This window comes from Nerophis ophidion, linkage group LG12 (assembly GCF_033978795.1).
Source record: "Nerophis ophidion isolate RoL-2023_Sa linkage group LG12, RoL_Noph_v1.0, whole genome shotgun sequence".
NCBI classification, from domain to species: domain Eukaryota; kingdom Metazoa; phylum Chordata; class Actinopteri; order Syngnathiformes; family Syngnathidae; genus Nerophis; species Nerophis ophidion.
Window position 1 is genome coordinate 6526400 of NC_084622.1, and position 21343 is coordinate 6547742.

At 41.1% G+C, this 21343-nt stretch overlaps 1 protein-coding gene across 8 annotated transcripts in view; it reads left to right on the forward strand.

Moving 5' to 3' along the window:
- LOC133562911 (FERM domain-containing protein 4A-like) overlaps positions 1-21343 on the forward strand; it is a 182992-nt gene that overhangs the window by 142954 nt on the left and 18695 nt on the right. For 4 of the 8 annotated variants that reach the window (XM_061916742.1, XM_061916741.1, XM_061916737.1 and 1 more), the window contains exons 12-17: positions 4110-4185; positions 8882-9024; positions 9155-9295; positions 16521-16658; positions 16727-16849; positions 20490-20721. In XM_061916742.1, the coding sequence (XP_061772726.1) occupies positions 4110-4185; positions 8882-9024; positions 9155-9295; positions 16521-16658; positions 16727-16849; positions 20490-20721 (853 nt within the window). Of the gene's footprint in view, positions 1-4109; positions 4187-8881; positions 9025-9154; positions 9297-16520; positions 16659-16726; positions 16850-20489; positions 20722-21343 lie in introns of all 8 variants that reach the window. The other 4 variants (XM_061916744.1, XM_061916740.1, XM_061916739.1 and 1 more) reach the window with 3 other exon arrangements.

Here is a 21343-nt window from a genome sequence, read left to right on the forward strand (position 1 = left end):
CACACTGACTAAATTACGCTGAACAAATTTTGTATTTAGGCTGAGAAAAGAAGCTGTGTGGGTGTCAAGTGTTCTTTTGCTGTGAAATATTCTCTAGTAGAGGAAGGTGTTTCCCATTAGCCGGTCCCACACCAGTAAACACAGATTCGCCCTGACATCACATGTTTGCTACTTCTCTCAAAAGGCTGATTTAGTTATACACCTACGAGATGTTTTGGGCCCAATTTACTGTCTTTTCCCACAGTTCGACTAAAGTGTGTTTTAAATTATCATTAATAAGTTACTAAGGGACTGTAGTTGTGCTGTGTAATAGGCTCATGGTGGGTTTAATTACTTTAATTTTATGGTTGTTATTTGGGGATGTTAAACTACTTCACTGCCTTAGTTTACCGCAGACCACACGTAATACACACGGCACAAAAGATTCCGATGCATCATGTAGGGTGTTTCAACTCGGGCTGGGCGATATGGCCTTCTATTAATATCTCGATATTTTGCCTAAGCCTTGATGACGATTCTATGTGTCTACATTAAAACATTCTTGTTCATACTTAATTAATATATGCTCATTTTAAACTTTCATGCAGAGAGGGAAATCACAAATAAGTCAATTTACCAAAACTGTTTTTAATAAACAGTTATTAAGCAATAGGACAAACATTCATGTAATTTCAAAACAAAAAGTGCAAGAGTGTCAGAGGTATTTTAAAACAAGCTATGAGTGCACTTTTGTGCACGATGTCACTAAGATGACATGTCAAAATAACAGTAAATTAAAGTGTACTTTTTGTACAGAACGCCACTATAATAGTTCAAAACAAATAAAGTACACTTTCGTGCATGATGTCACACAAGATATTTCAATAAGTGTCAAATAAAAATTAGCTGCCTATTTGGAAATCAAATGATTTATGTCCTTCGCAATATGGTAGGTTCCAGTGGACGTTATCTCCTTCTGTTGTTGACTAATTTTTTCATACAGTGTTGATCTGGGAATAGTTGCTTCAGCATTTTGTTAGTGTGGCACCGAACGGAGATATTGACATGAGGAGTTTCAAGCACTCTTCATTCTCTAGCGGGTGACTTTTCAAATGATGCTACAAATTAGCAGTAGGTGCTACTTTTTGTAGCAACGCTTTTGCCGCATACTTGTTCGACATATTCCCGCTTGAAGCCAAACCACCGCCAGACGATGGACCCAATGCTCTTTTTCTTAGGAATTAATTCTTCCTTACTTTGTCACCAGATTTGCACCTTCTTTCTCTCGTATTACCACTCGCACCACTCCGCCAGCATCACAGCTAATGTTACCCACGCTGCTACCTCCCTGCTCAGCGAGGACGTACGACGCAACAGTATGTGACCTATGTAAGAAGGTGCGATTGTTTTAAGTCTCTGTGAGAAGGAGAGACAAGAAAGAGTGAGAAACGCATCTAATGTAATGCTCACAGCTAAAAGCAACGTCTACTCGAATATCACGATATAGTCATTTTCTATATCGCAGAGACAAACCCACGATATATCGATATATCGCCCAGCCCTAGTTTGGACACATTAATTCGGACAGGTCTGTTGAGGGACTGACATAAGGCTAACACAGCGTATGATTTCATTTTCTGCAGAACATCTGGAGTACCCACCCACTTGCTTGAGCCGCTCACATAAGAGCCGGTTCTTTTTTTTTTTTTCCAGATACAGAATGTCATCCCTCCAAAATGGCACAGTCCTATACAAACAACAGGAAGAGTAAATGGGCTTTGCCTTGACGAATATGGTTTACACGCCCAAACCCCCTTGCCGCCCCTCACCACATGGAGTCTAGTTCTATAAAGGAAAATACTCCACCCTGCTGCAGCCCAGGCTATTTAAAAACTATTCTTTTTCTAATCTCCATTCGACTGAAGAAAAGAGCTCTATCAGATCTGACCTTTTCAGCTCCAACAATATTATGTCACACACGTGGTTTTTTCACGTTCAGGATACGAGCATAATGAATAATTACCGGTCACAGCCACTGCATGTACGCGTTTGTTCCATTATGTGTGCATTTCAGTTTGTTGGGTTAAAGGATTTATAGCATGCATGTGCACAACTCCCAGTTTTCAAAGACGGAGTTTGGCTAACTTTAAGAACGCATCTGTCAGCACAAACTGCAAATATCTCGTGCCTGAACACAATTATAAATGTCTCTTATCTCCATAGCTATTTACAGAACACACACACACACAGTCCCTCACTATCGTCCCAGCTGCTATATTTAGCACCATGCTACATTAGCGCTTCACACTCCATTGAGAGTGCTCGCCGCAGCAAGATTTGATGAGAGCACACTTTCCTTTTCTGAGACGTCCACACTCATGCGTAGTACACTAATATTACTCATGTGTAGTACACTAACATTACTCATGCATAGTACACTAACATTACTCGTGCATAGTACACATAGATTACTCGTACATAGTACACTAACATTACTCATTAGTAGTAGACATAGATTACTTGTGCTTAGTACACTAACATTACTCATGCATAGTACATATAGATAACTTGTGCGTATTACACTAACATTACTCATGCGTAGTACACTATCATTACTCATGCATAGTACACAAACATTACTGATGCATAGTACACTAACATTACTCATGAGTGGTACACTAACATTACTCATGAGTAGTACACTAACATTACTCGTGCATAGTACACTAACATTACTCGTGCATAGTACACTAACATTACTCATGCATAGTACACTAACATTACTAGTGCATAGTACACTAACATTACTCGTGCATACTACACTAACATTACTTGTGCATAGTACACTAACATTACTCATGCATAGTACACTAACATTACTCATGCATACTACTCTAACATACTCATGCATAGTTCACTAACATCACTCATGCATAGTACACCAACATTACTCGTGCATAGTACACTAACATTACTCATGCATAGTACACTAACATTACTCATGCGTAGTGCACTATCATTACTCATACATAGTGCACTAACATTACTCATGCATAGTACACTAACATTACTCATGCGTAGTGCACTATCATTACTCATGCATAGTACACTAACATTACTCATGCATAGTACACTAACATTATTCGTGCATAGTACACTAACATTACTCGTGCATAGTACACTAACATTACTCATTCATAGTACATTAGCATTACTCATGCATAGTACACTAACATTACTCGTGCATAGTACACATATATTAGTCATGCATATTACACTAACATTACTGGTGCATAGTACACTAACATTACTGGTGCATAGTACACTAACATTACTGGTGCATAGTACACTAACATCAGTGGTGCATAGTACACGTACATTAGACTGTGTTTATGTCAATCCCATCACCATGTACCCCTCCTCCTTGTCCCATTTCCTATCTGTCCATTGTTGCCCAGGCTCTTGCCATATCCTGGCAACACCGAGTCTTCAAGATTGTTTACATGTTTTTTCTTTTTTTTTTTTAGCCTTACATTTTTTAAAATCTTTATTCCGTGTGCGTTACAAGTTTAGGAAGTGGCACCACTAGTGTTCCAATACAGTTTGGCTGTGCTACCTCTCCCTAACGAGAAACAGACTCAGGCGGTGTGTTTATGTGTGCGCCAAGCTCTGATCAAACAAAGCAAGGGCACTTGAATTGTACGAGGTGCAGAGAGGGTACAGAACTCTTCATCACTCCTCCCCTGGACTCTCTATTTTGCACACACATACTTCTCCCAACCATCGGGCAGGAAACACAGTCCCTAAAGGATGGAGGAGGGGTCAGAAGGAAGGGAATCCTAAATGCCCCCCCTTCCAGTAATGTTACCGGAGAGGAGGAAACTTTACACACTTTCACTGAGCGCGCCTATAGATTGTGAACGGCGAGCAAGTCGACAAGGATTTAACGCACACGCTAAGGAATATATCTTTGTGATCAAGCAAAGGGATCTGCTGTAGACAGGACTATCCGTTTCTTACTTGGGGAGTTACCCTCCACTTTGTGAGCGTCTGTCTTTTCATCCACTTTAACAAAACTGTGCAGATTGTGTTTTTCTATTCAAACTATTTTTTTTCCCTTTAAACCTCAGGTGTTCCAATGGCGTCAACTGGAGAACCTTTACTTCAGAGAGAAGAAGTTCTCCGTGGAAGTTCACGACCCCAGGAGGTAGATTTATGACAAAGACTGATCAATTTAACGCAATGTGGAGGCAAGGTCATCATGTACTCATTGTACTGTATTGATTGATTCAGGACTATTAAATAACACTGCTTCACAAATAATTATTTCCAGGTAATATTTAGAAGGTGGCAAAATTCCTCTAGCCTGGTAACAACTAAGGATGGGCGATCTGGTCTAAAATGTATATCTCAATGTATTTTGCAGCCCTCTGCGATAACAATATATATCATTATGTGGCATATGAATGATAAATGGAACCATTTCAAAATGAGTTAAAAAGTCTAAAAATTTAGTTGCTGACATATACCGTAACACAGTGGTTCTCAAATGGGGGTACGCGTACCCCTGTGGGTACTTGACATTATGCCAAGGGAGTTGTATGTGAGTTTTTTTAAATATTCTAAAAATAGCAGCAATTCAAAAATCCTTAATAAATATTTTTATTGAATAATACTTCAACAAAATATGAATGTAAGTTCATAAACTGTGAAAAGAAATGCAACAATGCAATATTCAGTGTTGACAGCTAGATTTTTTTGTGGACATGTTCCATATACAGGTATATTGATGTTAAAGATGGATTTTTTGTGAAGAAAAGTTTAGAATTAAGTTAATGAATCCAGATGGATCACTATTACAATCCCCAAAGAGGGCACTTTAAGTTGATGATTACTTCTATGTGTAGAAATCTTTATTTATAATTGAATCACTTGTTTATTTTTCAACAAATTTTTAGTTATTTTTGCATCTTTTTTTCCAAATAGTTCAAGAAAGACCACTACAAATTAGCAATATTTTGCACTGTTATACAATTTAATAAATAAGAAACTGATGACATAGTGCTTTATTTTACTTCTGTATCTCTTTTTTTCAACCAAGAATACTTTGCTCTGATTAGGGGGTACTTGAATTAAAAAAAATGTTCACAGGCCATTACTAAAAAAAGGTTGAGAACCACTGCCGTAACACATTGTGTTATTTCCAGTTGTTTTATGAAACTGACTATACATCTACTTGGTTACTCTCTGTTGTGATGTTTGTATCTACACGTCTGTTAAAATGTAATAAGCACTCAGTGTTCTGTTGTTTGGATACTTAAAATTTGTTTTGGGCGATACTACAAATTTGGATAACGATCCTATACCAAGTAGTTACAGGGACATACCAACGCTGATATTGATGCCTAAAATTATCCAGATCATTAAAATGATTTAGTTTTTTTGAAACAATTATAATCAGATACATTCACAGGTTGGCGATGTAACAATATCAATGAAATATTTTAATTATTTCCTCATTTCCTTTTTACTATATTTGCAGTACAGGCCAAAAGTTTGGACACACCTTCTCATTCAGTGTGTTTTCTTTATTTTCATGACTATTTACATTGTATATTGTCACTGAAGGCATCAAAACTATGGAAACACATAGGTGAAATAACTGAAAAATAGGTGAACTAACTGAAAACATGTTTGAGCTTTAAGAGGGAGTCACCTGAAATGGTTTATACTTCCCAGGTGTGTTTGAAACTCATCGAGAGAATGCCAAGAGTGTGCAAAGCAGTAATCGGAGAAAAGGGTGGCTATTTTGAAGAAACTAGAATATAAAACATGTTATCAGTTATTTCGCAGCACGTAACTCCACATGTGTTCATTCATAGTTTTGATGCCTTCAGTGACAATCTACAATGTAAACAGTCATGAAAATAAAGAAAACACATTGAATGAAAAGGTTTGTCCAAACTTTTGGCCTGTATTGTATATACATATATATGTGTGTGTGTGTGTGTGTGTGTGTGTGTGTGTGTGTGTGTGTGTGTGTGTGTGTGTGTGTGTGTGTGTGTGTGTGTGTGTGTGTGTGTGTGTGTGTGTGTATATATATATATATATGAATATATATATGAATATATATATATGAATATATACATATATATATATATGAATATATATATATATATGAATATATATATCTATATATGAATATATATATATATATATATATAGATATATATATATGAATGTATATATATATGAATGTATATATATATATATATAGATATATATATATGAATGTATATATATATAGATGTATATCTATATATATATATATATATATTTATATATGTATATATATATATATACACATCAATGTATATATACATACATACACATAGAGAGAGACATAACAGGAAGTGCACACAGGCATATTTGGCACGCTCTAAAAATGTATAATCTAAAAATTAGAAAATAGAGGGGGTTCGCAAATAAAGGTTCCACTGTATTTAAAGTTCTGGGCACTTCATTCTGTCTGGAATTTATACATTTCTGTTAAACGATTAACTGAAGCAGTGTAATCGTTATATCCCTAGAATATGTATGGGTACGATCTGTATTTGTATGTATCTGCCCACCCCTGTTTATCTTCAAGATCTCAAGCTTAGCCGCTAGCTTTGATTTCTTGTATCCTTCTACGATGTGTAGTATATTCCTTATCCGCCATGTATAATGATATCTGTAAGAAAACACAGTTTATTTGCCTCTAAGGAGACGAGCATTAGTGATTTCGAAGCTGCACTAGCTCACTAGACATGACACTACTTTGCGCTGAGGACGCTTTTGTCTGCTTGTCGCTGTCAAACGTGAAGAGAATGATATTTATATCGCGCTTTCCTCTCAAGACTCGAAGTTCTTTACATAGTCAAAGTGTCTTGTCCAAGGACACAACGGCATTTACAAAAAGCTGCTGCTACCAAATATGCCACGCCACCCCTGCTAAGGACACAGCTCGAATGGGTCGGCAATATGCATTATGACGATATATTAAAAGCTCTATCATCTGCCAAATGGATATCATTTATATTGTTTATATCAGAACCAAAATATTACACTATATTGCACAACAGTACAATAAAACATTTTCCTTGTCCTTTTCATCAGATGTGTCATGATGTGAATCCACAAGGCTCTAATTCATGGGTGCCCAACCCTGGCCGCGGGCCAAATTTGGCCTGCCGTCTAATTTCACATGGCCCCTTGAGGCAATATCAGATTAACAATAGTGCTGGCTTGCTGGTATTATCCAGTGGCGCCGCCGCCGTAACACCGCATTCACCGTTAATACTCATACTTGCCAACCCTCCTGATTTTCCCGGGAGACTCCCGAAGTTCAGTGCCCCTCCCAAAAATCTCCCGGGGCAACCATCCTCCGAATTTCCACCCGGACAACAATATTGGGGGTGTGCCTTAAAAGCACTGCCTTTAGCGTCCTCTACAACCTGTCCTCACGTCCGCTTTTCCTCCATACAAACGGCCTGCTGGCCAAGACACATAATATATGCGGCTTGTACACACACATAAGTGAATGCAAGGCATACTCGGTCAACAGCCATACAGGTCACACTGAGGGTGGCCGTATAAACAACTTTAACACTGTTACAAATATGCGCCACACTGTGAACCCGCACCAAACAAGAATGACAAACACATTTTGGGAGAACATCCGCACTGTAACACAACATAAACACAACAGAACAAATACCCAGAACCTCTTGCACCACTAACTCTTCCGGGACACTACAATATACACCCCCACTACCACTAAACCCCGTCCCCCCAACCCCGCCCACCTCATTTTTATTTTATTTTCCAATTTATTAGCCTGTGGAAAAAGTTAACGTTAATATTCACCTCAGAAGGCTGCAAAAAGAAAAGAGGCATTCATTTTTTTATTTATATTTTATTTAATATACCATTGATGTTTTTTTGTTTGTTTTTTTAAGTTGATTTTGCACTATTAAGTTATATAAGCGTTGCTTGTTCCATATTCAGTGTTAAAGGAAATAAGTGGAGCAAACTGAGCAATAATTAAGGTTTTATTTTTGCACTTTCTCTTGCTACTTGCTGTTATTTTATTTTCAAATGTATTATTAGCCTTTGGAAAAAGTTTATTTTGACGTTTGCCTCAGAAGGCTGCAAATAGAAAAGAGGCATTCAATTTGTATTTAAATTGTATTTGATATGCAATTGATATTTTTTAGTTATTATTGTTATTAATTTATACTCGATTTTGCATGTGACTATAAAGTTATATAAGCCTTGCTTGTTCAATATTCAATGCAAAACTTGTTTGGGTCCCTATTAAAAGGTTAATTTGTTCAACCTTGTCCCGAGGCTTTGTTCAGTTTTAAATTTTGGCCCACTCTGTATTTGAGTTTGACACCCCTACTCTTAATTCTTTTGTCAAAATAATAACACGGAAACAAGTAATTGCCAAAAAACTCTCACTAATATCCCACACAGAAATCTCACGTGGGTAGGATGGGGCTGTTTTGGAGCAAAAGTGACCTCCCCTTTATTTATTTAACCTGGCTCCATATGTGGAGTGTACCCGTGCAGGAAAAACAGTCATTCAGGGTGAAACGGCGAGCAGCGGTGTTTTCTTTGAAAGGAGTTGTCATTAGTGTGAGCTGGCCATGAGTGTGTGTTTAAATAAGGATGAGCAAACAGGGCGGCATCGTGTGTGGCTGTGCGGAAATAAGCTCACCAGCCTCTAATACGTGCCTCTCCATTCCACTTTATTGCCAGCAAAGCGGTGCTACGATATTCGGGAGTGTTTTATTGGTGTTTTGGATCTTTTATTTGCATTCAGTGTGTATAAAGAGGCCTTGTGTCCGCTTCTACTGTAGGGCGTCTGTGACACGGAGGACGTTTGGTCATAGTGGCATCGCTGTGCACACCTGGTACGCCTGTCCAGCCCTCATCAAGTCCATCTGGGCCATGGCCATAAGCCAGCACCAGTTCTATCTGGACCGCAAGCAGAGCAAGGTCAGTCATCAGACCCCCACCCCACACACACACACACACACACACACACACACACACGTGCATGCATCATTAGAAGTGATGGTTGAGATGCGAGCGCCTAATGACGTGCTCTTTTTGTGTGTGTGTCCAGTCAAAGATCCATGCCGCACGCAGTCTGAGTGAGATTGCCATCGACCTCACCGAAACGGGAACGCTGAAAACCTCCAAACTGGCCAACATGGGCAGCAAAGGGAAAATTATCAGCGGGAGCAGTGGCAGCCTACTCTCGTCAGGTCAGTACACAAAAGTATGTGAGAGTATTAAAAACCAAGATACTGATGCAAGAAGGAGAGAAAGGCGACTGATATGCGAGTATACGTGAGTATACTCACTCATGTGAGTACTTCATACCAAGTGCAGGACTAATAGACTAAAAAACTCCTTTGTCCCACACGCCTTTAGACTGTACAACTCCTCTCTGGGGGGAGGAGGGTACTAGGATGCAAAACAATAACAGTGCAATACTTTTTCATAACATGGTCACTACTGCCTAGTTTCTCTTGTTATATTCTTATTTTACTGTTACCATATTTTTCGGACTATAAGTCACAGTTTTTTTCATAGTTTGGCCGGAGGTGCGACTTATACTCAGGAGCGACTTATGTGTGAAATTATTAACATCCATCCATCCATCCATCCATCATCTTCCGCTTATCCGAGGTCGGGTCGCGGGGGCAGCAGCCTAAGTAGGGAAGCCCAGACTTCCCTATCTCCAGCCACTTCGTCTAGCTCTTCCCGGGGGATCCCGAGGCGTCCCAGGCCAGCCGGGAGACATAGTCTTTCCAACGTGTCCTGGGTCTTCCCCGTGGCCTCCTACCAGCTGGACGTGCCCTAAACACATCCCTAGGGAGGCGTTCGGGTGGCATCCTGACCAGATGCCAGAACCACTTCATCTGGCTCCTCTCGATGTGGAGGAGCAGCGGCTTTACGTTGAGCTCCTCCCGGATGGCAGAGCTTCTCACCCTATCTCTAAGGGAGAGCCTCGCCACCCGGCGGAGGAAACTCATTTCGGCCGCTTGTACCCGTGATCTTATCCTTTCGGTCATGACCCAAAGCTCATGACCATAGGTGAGGATGGGAACGTAGATCGACCGGTAAATTGAGAGCTTTGCCTTCCGGCTCAGCTCCTTCTTCACCACAACGGATCGATACAACGTCCGCATTACTGAAGACGCCGCACCGATCCGCCTGTCGATCTCACGATCCACTCTTCCCCCACTCGTGAACAAGACTCCTAGGTACTTGAACTCCTCCACTTGGGGCAGGGTCTCCTCCCCAACCCGGAGATGGCACTCCACCCTTTTCCGGGCGAGAACCATGGACTCGGACTTGGAGGTGCTGATTCTCATTCCGGTCGCTTCACACTCGGCTGCGAACCGATCCAGTGAGAGCTGAAGATCCCGGCCAGATGAAGCCATCAGGACTACATCATCTGCAAAAAGCAGAGACCTAATCCCGTGGCCACCAAACCGGAACCCCTCAACGCCTTGGCTGCGCCTAGAAATTCTGTCCGTAAAAGTTATGAACAGAATCGGTGACAAAGGACAGCCTTGGCGGAGTCCAACCCTCACTGGAAACGTGTCCGACTTACTGCCAGCAATGCGGACCAAGCTCTGACACTGATCATACAGGGAGCGGACTGCCACAATAAGACATTCCGATACCCCATACTCTCTGAGCACTCCCCACAGGACTTCCCGAGGGACACGGTCGAATGCCTTCTCCAAGTCCACAAAGCACATGTAGACTGGTTGGGCAAACTCCCATGCACCCTCAAGAACCCTGCCGAGAGTATAGAGCTGGTCCACAGTTCCACGACCAGGACGAAAACCACACTGTTCCTCCTGAATCCGAGGTTCGACTATCCGGCGAAGCCTCCTCTCCAGTACACCTGAATAAACCTTACCGGGAAGGCTGAGGAGTGTGATCCCACGATAGTTGGAACACACCCTCCGGTCCCCCTTCTTAAAGAGAGGGACCACCACCCCGGTCTGCCAATCCAGAGGTACCGCCCCCGATGTCCACGCGATGCTGCAGAGTCTTGTCAACCAAGACAGCCCCACAGCATCCAGAGCCTTAAGGAACTCCGGGCGGATCTCATCCACCCCCGGGGCCTTGCCGCCGAGGAGCTTTTTAACTACCTCAGCGACCTCAGCCCCAGAAATAGGAGAGTCCACTACAGATTCCCCAGGCACCGCTTCCTCAAAGAAAGACGTGTTGGTGGGATTGAGGAGGTCTTCGAAGTATTCCCTCCACCGATCCACAACATCCGCAGTCGAAGTCAGCAGAACACCATCCGCACCATACACGGTGTTGATAGTGCACTGCTTCCCCTTCCTGAGGCGCCGTATGGTGGTCCAGAATCGCTTCGAAGCCGTCCGGAAGTCGTGATTATTATTAAATTATTAACACATTACCGTAAAATATCAATAATATTGTTTAGCTCATTCACGTAAGAGACTAGACGTATAAGATTTCATGGGATTTAGCAATTAGGAGTGACAGATTGTTTGGTAAACGTATAGCATGTTATATATGTTATATTTATTTGAATGACTCTTACCATAATATGTTACGTTAACATACCAGGCACCTTCTCAGTTGGTTATTTATGCGTCATATAAGGTACACTTATTCAGCCTGTTGTTCACTATTCCTTATTTATTTTAAATTGCCTTTCAAATGTCTATTCTTGGTGTTGGGTTTTATTAAATAAATTTCCCCCAAAAATGCGACTTACTATACTCCAGTGCGACTTATATATGTTGTTTTTTGTTTTTTTTATTATGCATTTTCGTCGGGTGCGACTTATACTCCGGAGAGACTTATACCCCGAAAAAATATGTATACTTTTATTGTCATTGTTGCTTTTTATTTATTTTTTCTATTTTGTTTCCTTTTATTCCAACATTATTTACTTTTTACTTTTTAAATTCGATCTCAATTCTGTACACTGCTGCTGGAATTTTAATTTTCCTGTGGGAACTCTCCTGAAGGAATCAATAAAGTGCCGTATTTTTCGGAGTATAAATCGCACCGGATTATAAATTGCACCTGCCGAAAATGCGTAAAAAAGAAGGAAAAAAACATACATAAGTCGCATTTTTGGGGGAAATTTTTTTGATAAAACCCAACACCAAGTATAGACATCTGAAAGGCAATTTAAAATAAAAAAAGAATAGTGAACAACAGGCTGAATAAGTGTACGTTATTTGACGCATAAATAACCAACTGTGAACGTAACATATTATGGTAAGAGTCATTCAAATAACTATAACATATAGAACATGCTATACGTTTACCAAACAATCTGTCACTCGTAATTGCTAAATCCCATGAAATCTTATACGTCTAGTCTCTTACGTGAGTGAGCTAAATAATATTATTTGATATTTTACGGTAACGTTTTAATAATTTCAAACATAAGTCGCTCCTGAGTATAAGTCGCACCCCCGGCCAAACTATGAAAAAAAACTGCGACTTATAGTCCGAAAAATACAATACTATTTATCTATCTATCTACAGTGGTATTGCTGTAGGGCAGGGGTGTCCATTACATTGAATGCGAGCTACTGGTCGATGGTAGAGGGTGTCAGTCGATCACCAGCCAGGTATTAAAAAAATAGACCTAAAAATGAGCGATCCTTAATCTTCACTAAGACGTCACTTTTGTCACTTGATTGATATTCACGGCACCAGCGGGTCTTGTAGGACAATGCGGGCTGCTGCGAGCTCAGTATTAAGAAAAAATGACCGACTGGAAGGCAAGAAACACTTTTTACTTTATTTTTCGGATTATAAATTCTCCAGAGTATAAATCTCACCTGCCGAAAATGCATAATAAAGAAGGAAAAAAAACGTATATAAGTCGCCTTAAAGTATAAGTTGTATTTTTGGGGGAAATTTATTTGATAAAATCCAACACCAAGAATAGACATTTGAAAGGAAATTTAAATAAAGGATAGTGAACAACAGGCTGAATAAGTGTACGTTATATGATGCATAAATAACCAACTGAGAAGGTGCCTGCTATGTTAACGTAACATATTATGGTAAGAGTCATTCAAATAACTATAGCATATAGAACATGCTATACGTTTACCAAACAATCTGTCACGCTGATATACGCCTTGTCTCTTACATGAATGAGATGAATAATATTATTTGATATTTTACGGTAATGTGTTAATGATTTCACACATAAGTTGCTCCTGAGTATAAGTCGCACCCCCAGCCAAACTATGAAAAAAAACTGCGACTTATAGTCCGCAAAATACGGTATTTCAACAGACTCTCGCGTCATACCTGCCGTCAAAACTCTAAAGACTGACCGCACAGTTCCTGTCTTCACAACAAAAGCGCTGCTTCATCCTCCCTGCGCTAACAAAATAGAAGTCTCAGAAAGTTGGCGTGCACAAGGTAGCAAGCTACGGGGTTTGCCGCCAATGTATTTATTGTAAAGTGTATAAAATGAGTATGGAAGCTGGACAAATAAGATGCCAAAAAGCAACCACTTTCATGTGGTATTGGACAGAAAGTAGGACTTTTTTTCTCCTCCATTAGAAAATGTGGACGTTATCATCACTATTGTCTGATTCCAATCGATGCAAGTCATCAGAATCAGGTAATACACCAACTAATATTCTTGTCTTCATGAAAGAAATTAATCTGTATGTGATAAACATGCTTGTATTATCATTAAACACTAGAGATGTCCGATAATGGCTTTTTTGCTGATATCCGATATTGTCCAACTCTTAACTACCAATACCGATATCAACCGATACCGATATATACCATTGTGGATTTAACACATTATTATCCCAAATTGTGTTGTAATGCCCCGCTGGATGCATTAAACAATGTAACAAGGTTTTCCAATAAATCAACTCAAGTTGTGGAAAAAATGCCAACATGGCACTGCCATATGTATTATTGAAGTCACAAAGTGCATTGTTTTTTTTAACATGCCTCTGAACATGGAATTTGGGACATGCTCTTCCTGAGAGAGGTGGTTGAGGTGGGGGGTAGAGGTAACGGGGGGTGTATATTGTAGCGTCCCGGAAGAGTTAGTGCTGCAAGGGGTTCTGGGTATTTCTTTTGTTGTGTTTATGTTGTGTTACGGTGCAGATGTTCTCCCGTAATGTGTTTATCATTATTGTTTGGTGTGGGTTCACAGTGTGGCGCATATTTGTAACAGTGTTAAAGTTGTTTATTCTGCCACCCTCAGTGTGACCTCTGTGGGTGTTGAACAAGTATGCGTGCATTCACTTGTGTGTGTATAAAGCCATAGGTATTATATGATAGGACCGGCACGCAAAGGCAGTGCGTTCAAGGTTTATTGGCGCTCTGTACTCCTCCCTACGTCCGTGTACCACTCCGTACAGCGGCGTTTTAAAAAGTCATAAATTTTACCTTTTGAAACCGATACCGATCTTTCCCGAACCGATACCGATAATTTCCAATATTACATTTTTAAAGCATTTATCGGCCGATAATATCGGCAGCCCGATATAAACGGACATCTCTATTAAACACCTTTAACTTGTTAACAAAAATGTCTCTTTAAAACTGTAAATAAATAAATATAAATTATATGCAGTATATGAATGTGATAGATCCCCTCCACTTGGCCTTCAGAAAAAGTGTGGGGCCCCGCTGCTGTAGGGCGTTGGTTGACGACTGACTGGATGGACAGAAACAGCTGTCGACGGCAGCAATTGTGCATGCCGAGTTTTCTCGCAAGCATTATGTACACATCACATCCCATTCTCTCCTTTTTGCATCCTCCAAAGTCCCTGGCCTCTAAATTTAGTGGTGGTGGGAATGAAAAGTTGAGGAGGTCAAAGGACAGCTTTTGAATGGCATTTTTAAACAATGTTGATGTAAGCTGAACAAGTTAGGCGAGTGACAAGATGATTAGAGTCGAGTGTAAAACCTCTTGAACCAGTTTGTTGAAAGTAATAATGGTTACCATACTATTATGGTGTGGATTTTTCAACATACATACAATTATACCATCCTTGAGTCTCCACCCTACTCTTCTGCTCATCCCTATATCATACCGTTTGTTTACTTGTCATTTGTTCCACAACCTACTGCTCATTTGAAGCAGAAAGTACTGCTACTACTGTTTTGCACACTCTTAGCAATCTCTTCATGAGCTTCAAGAGGTAGTCACCTGAAATGGTTTTCCAACAGTCTTGAAGGAGTTAGCTCATCGAGAGAATTTCAAGAGTGTGCAAAACAGTAATTGATAATAGTAGCGATAAGAGTACCAATGAATATTGATATCGATAAAGAATATCGATATACATTTGGGCAGGGCAATACGGCCTTTTATTGATATCTCAATATTTTTTAGCCGTGTCACGATACACGATATATATCTCCATATTTTGCCTTAGCCTTGAATTAACACTTGATGCATATAATCACAGCAGTATGATGATTTAAAGTGTCTACATTAAAAACATTCTTGTTCATACTGCAATAATTTATGCTCATTTTAAACTTTCATGCAGAGAGGGAAACCACAATTAAGTAAATTTACTAATTCTGTATTTATTAAACAGTTATTAAGCAGTGGCACAAACATTCATGTCATTTCAAAACAGAAAGTGTAAGATGGTCAGAGACATTTTAAAACAAGCTATGAGTGCACTTTTGTGCATGATGTCACTAAGATGACGTATCAAAACACTAAATTAAAGTGCACTTTTTGTACAGAATAGTTAAAAACAAATAAAATGCACTTTCGTGCATGATGTCACACAAGATTTTTAAGTAACTGTTAAATAAAAATGAGCTGCATAATAGGAAGTCAAATGGTTTATGTCCTGTGCTATTTGGTAGGTTCCTGCAAACGTTATCTCCTTCTGTTGTTGACTATTTTTTTCATCCGGTGTTGATCTGGAAATGGTTGCTTTGGCATTTTGTGGGCAATGTTTGTGTGAGCTTGAAAGAGGTCACTTTAAATACGTATTCAATCTGGCAGCTGTGAAGTGAAAGCTCTACTTAAGTAATGTGCGTTTGTTAATGGCTAAACTATACATATACATATACTATACATCAGCAGTCAACAAAGCAACATTTAGTGAATTAAAGCGATATGTTTTTCTTTTCACATGACCATTCTGCTGCAACTTTCACAGCAGGTGAGCCTTTATTTGTTCCTCTCAGAGAGCAACAGTGAGTGTATAGTTTGTCTTACCTCAGGACCTTTGGAATTGTTGCCTCACCAACTTTGTCCTCCACTGCCCCCCACTCTTCCTTGAAACAAACCGCTTTGTTCTCGAAATGTTCCATTCACTTCCCTGTAAACATCCTGCGAGGCCTGTGCAGGTGCATGAACAATCTGTCCGAGTTTTCCCCTCAGCAGCCCGCCTCAAAAAAGGCCAAAACCCCCACAACGGCAAACACTAACATGCTTCTGACCACTGTGCTCTTTGCACCCTGCAGGCTCTCAGGAATCAGACAGCTCCCAAACAGCCAAGAAGGACATGCTGACAGCACTGAGGGCCCGGCAGGATGCTCTGGAGGAAACGCTGAGGCAGAGACTAGAGGAATTAAAGAGCATTTGCATCAGAGAGGCTGTATGAGAAAACACAAGCAATTTAACCATGGCACTTTTTATATCTTATTATTGAACGTATCGTTGCAGGAACTGACAGGGAAACTTCCTAAGGAATATCCTCTAGATCCAGGAGAGGAACCCCCTACAGTGAGGCGGAAGATCGGTACCGCCTTCAAACTGGATGAGAAGAAAATTATTCCTAAGGGGGAGGTGAATCTGAAGCTCTTTGATTATACATTTAAGTCATGTTATGGGGACTTAATGCAAAACCAACTTTTCTTACCTATTAGTGCCTGTTGTTGTGTATTAGGGGTAGAGCTGGGTGACACGGCCTTTTATTAATATCTCGATATTTTTGGGCTATGCCACGATACACGATATATATCTCCATATTTTGCCTTAGAATGAACACTTAATGCATATAATCATAGCAGTATGATAATTCTATGTGTCTACATTAAAACATTCTTCTTCATACTGCATTAATATATGCTCATTTTAAACTTTCATTCAGAGGGAAGTCACAACTAAGTCAATTGACCAAAACTGTATTTATTAAACAGTTATTAAGCAGTGGTACAAACATTCATGTCATTTCAAAACAGAAATTTCAAGATTGTCAGAGACATTTTAAAACAATCTATGAGTGCACTTTTGTGCATGGTATAACTAAGATGACATATAAAAAGAACACTAAATTAAAGTGCCCTTTTTGTACAGAATGCCACTACAATATTTTAAAACATATAAAGTGCACTTTTGTGCATGATGTCACACAAGTGACAATAAATGTCAAATAAAAATGAGCTGCATTATAGGAAATCAAATACTATATGTCCTTCGTTATGTGGTAGGTTCCTGCGGATGTTATCTCGTTCTGTTATTGACTATTTTTTTCATACGGTGTTGATCTGGAAATAGTTGCTTCTGCAATTTGTTGGTGTGGCACCTAACGGAGATGTTGATATGCGGTTTCAAGCACTCTTCAAATGATGCTACATTCGCCGTGGTGGTTATTTTTGTAGCAACGCTTTTGCCGCATAATTGTTCAACCTCTTACCGCTTGAAGCCAAACCACCGCCAGACGATGCACTCGAATATCACGATATACTAATTTTCTATATCGCGCAGAGACAAACCCGCGATATATCGAGTATGTCAATACTGTATATCGCCCATACATTGCGAAAATAACATTATTCTCTGTGTGTCGGCTAAATACAAATATATTTCACTACCCCAAACAATTATTTTTTCAAAACCTGCAGTGAAGAGAAAGGTTAGTGATGAGCAAAGAGCAATTCCAGAAAAAGTGGGAGATGCACTATTTCTTGTTGAGCACAGGGGGACTCTGACGTGTCTTATTTGCACAGAGAAAGTTGCGGTGCACAAGGAATACAATTTGAAACGTCATTATACAACTAGACATGCTGACAAGGATGCAAAAAATGTTTTAAGAAATCTTTTCTTGCGGCCCAGCCTCACCCAGACTCTGCATCCAGTGGCCCCCAGGTAAACTGAGTTCAGACCGCTGCCGTAGATTGAGTTTTGAAAGTAGAAAAGAAAAAAATGATGTTAATATTAATATTAATGATATATCAACATTGCGTCGAAGTCTGGGACAGTGCTGAGGGAGTGGCAGACTGGGGTGGTGGTTCCCCTATTCAAAAAGAGGGACCAGAGGGTGTGTGCTAATTACAGGGGTATCACACTACTCAGCCTCCCTGGGAAAGTTTACGCCAAGGTACTGGAAAGGAGGGTCCGGCCGATAGTCGAACCTCAGATTCAAGAGGAGCAATGTGGATTCTGTCCTGGTTGTGGAACAACTGACCAGCTCTTTACTCTTGCGGGAATCCTGGAGAAGGCCTGGGAGTATGCCTATCCAGTCTACATGTGCTTTGTAGATTTGGAGAAGGCGTATGACCGTGTCCCCCGGGAGATCTTGTGGGAGGTGCTGAGGAAGTACGGGGTGAGGGGAACCCTGCTGAAGGCCATCCAATCTCTGTACAACCAAAGCAAGAGTTGTGTCCGGGTGCTTGGATGTAAGTCGGATCCGTTTCCAGTGGGGGTTGGTCTCTTCCAGGGCTGCGCTCTGTCACCTATCCTGTTTGTGACTTTCATGGACAGGATTTCTAGGCAATGTCGTGACCATGGCAGAGAGGGTATACGTCTCGGAGGGCTAAAGGTTGCGTCACTGCTTTTTGCAGATGATGTGGTCCTAATGGCACCTTCGGTTCGTGACCTTCAGCTCTCACTGGATCAGTTCGCAGCCGGGTGTTCAGCGGCTGGAATGAGGATCAGCATCTCCAAATCGGAGGCCATGGTTCTCAGCAGGAAACCGATGGTTTGTACAGTTCAGGTAGAGAACGAGACTCTGTCCCAGGTGGAGGAGTTTAAGTATCTCGGGGTCTTGTTCACGAGTGAGGGAAAGATGGAGAAGGAAATCAGCCGAAGAATCGGAGCAGCTGGGGCAGTATTGCAGTCTCTGCCGCACTGTTGTGACGAAACGAGAGCTGAGCCAGAAGGCAAAGCTCTCGGTCTACCGAGCTATCTACATTCCTACTCTCACCTATGGTCAGGAGGTGTGGGTCATGACCGAAAGAGTAAGATTGCGGATACAAGCGGCCGAAATTAGTTTTCTCAGAAGGGTGGCTGGCATCTCCCTTAGAGATAGGGTGAGAAGTTCAGTCACCCGAGAGAGATTTAGAGTAGAGCCGCTGCTCCTTCGCTTGGAAAGGAGCCAACTTAGGTGGTTCGGGCATCTCGTGCGGATGCCTCACGAGCGTCTCCCTAGGGAGTTCCTCGTTGCACGTCCCACTGGGAGGAGTACCCGCGGCAGGCCTAGGACCAGATGGGGGATTACATTTCCTCTCTGGCCTGGGAACGCTTCGGGATCCCCCAGTAGGAAGTTGCTAATGTTGCTCTAAAGAGGGAAGTCTGGAGGTCTCTGCTGGAGCTGTTGTCCCTGCGATCCCATTCCGGATAAGCGGTTGAAGATGGATGGATGGACAATGAAATGACCCCTTTAAGATGGTGCACCCCATTGACCGCGTTAGTTGAGCTACATATCTCTTGTACCACCTTTTCATGTGCCACGGTTGCATTTCAATCAGAGCCGCGGCACTTCTAAAAATAGTCTGGCAGGGTTCTCTCGTCAGGAAGTGGTCGTTTTTGCACGTCTGCATCTGTACAAGCATGGGTGTCCGTCACAGACGTTGTATGCTTTGAAAAGATTCCAGGGACTCTTATCACAAACCTGACAGGGCCGGCGGAACATTGAACACTCATTCACACACAATACTGCACTGTGCAGATGTTCGTGAGAGAGATTCCTAAAGACTGAGGTAGTCCACTCAGAAGTGAATGCAACGTGAAAAGACATGATATGAAAACAGAACTGTTGTAGTACTAAAAATATGTTACACAGTACAGTGCAATGCCCTCCTAATCAGTGCATACTTGTAAATATACTTGCACCAGGATTGAGATGTTTTGACAGAGTGATCGCAGCTTGACAAATCCCAGAGGAAGTCTCATAAAAATAAGGGGTTTATATGGACGCGATTCTGTTATTATTGGATTGGTTGAGTGTTTCTATAAGGAGTCTTCAGCGGTGAGAAAATCTGATGCAACAAAGCTAAATTGTTTCTGCAGTGTATTTTCTCTGGCAATGCGTGTCCACATGTGTGTCCACCCAAATAGGAAACACGGGAGAATTACAGTGTCTGTGAAGTAACCTTGTTGCTTTTGGATCAGGAGGAGGTAACTCGATGAAGCGGGTTGTCTTTGCCTGTGTTGTTGTCAGGAGGATTGTTTGGCTCATGCATGCACATACGTGTGTTTGTCCTAGGAAGAGGAGCTGGAGCGCTTGGAGCGGGAGTTCGCCATTCAGTCCCAGATCACCGAGGCAGCCAGGCGCCTTGCCAGCGATCCTCACGTCAGCAGCAAGAAGTTGAAGAAGCAAAGGAAGACGTCTTATCTGAACGCGCTGAAGAAGCTTCAGGAAATTGAGAACTCTATCAATGAATACCGGGTTCGCTCTGGGAAGAAGCCGACACAGAGGGCATCGCTTATAATAGAAGGTACCAGTATATTAAAGCGACGCTATTAGACGCCATATTTTGTCCTTTTGGATAAATAAAATCCTTTTTTTAAATGGACGCCATCTACGACGACTTTAGGTGGCTGTCTTTACCACAACATGCTGCCCGCAGGGAAGTCATGGCATCTCTCCCGTCCAAAGACAAAACCCAGTAACTCAATTTTGGTCAAAACTGAGCTGATAATAATTTTGGAGTTCTTAGGTGATATGCTTACATTAGTGGATGCGATATTGTAATATATTCCGTAAGTAAGCTGTTACGCGCATGGCAGAACTTAGCAACTACCACATAACCGCGTAGATACAACAGAAAAACCTAGTATCTCAAGGGACCAATCTGAGCTTCTTTGTCAGTTGCCTTATTGTCTTTAATGAGACATTTGCACGAATGGGGGCCGACGATCAACCTGATTATGTGATTTTATGACACAAGGGGATATTTGGAAGATTGGCCCAGGACGTTGCAAGCACCTTCATTAAATGTATTGTTCTTGATTCTTCCCCTTGCATACTCTTTTGGGCAGATAACTGTGGAGGTCAAAATAAAAACTGGACGCTGTACACGGCTCTTGCCCAATGTGCAAACGCAGAATGGGGCCCAC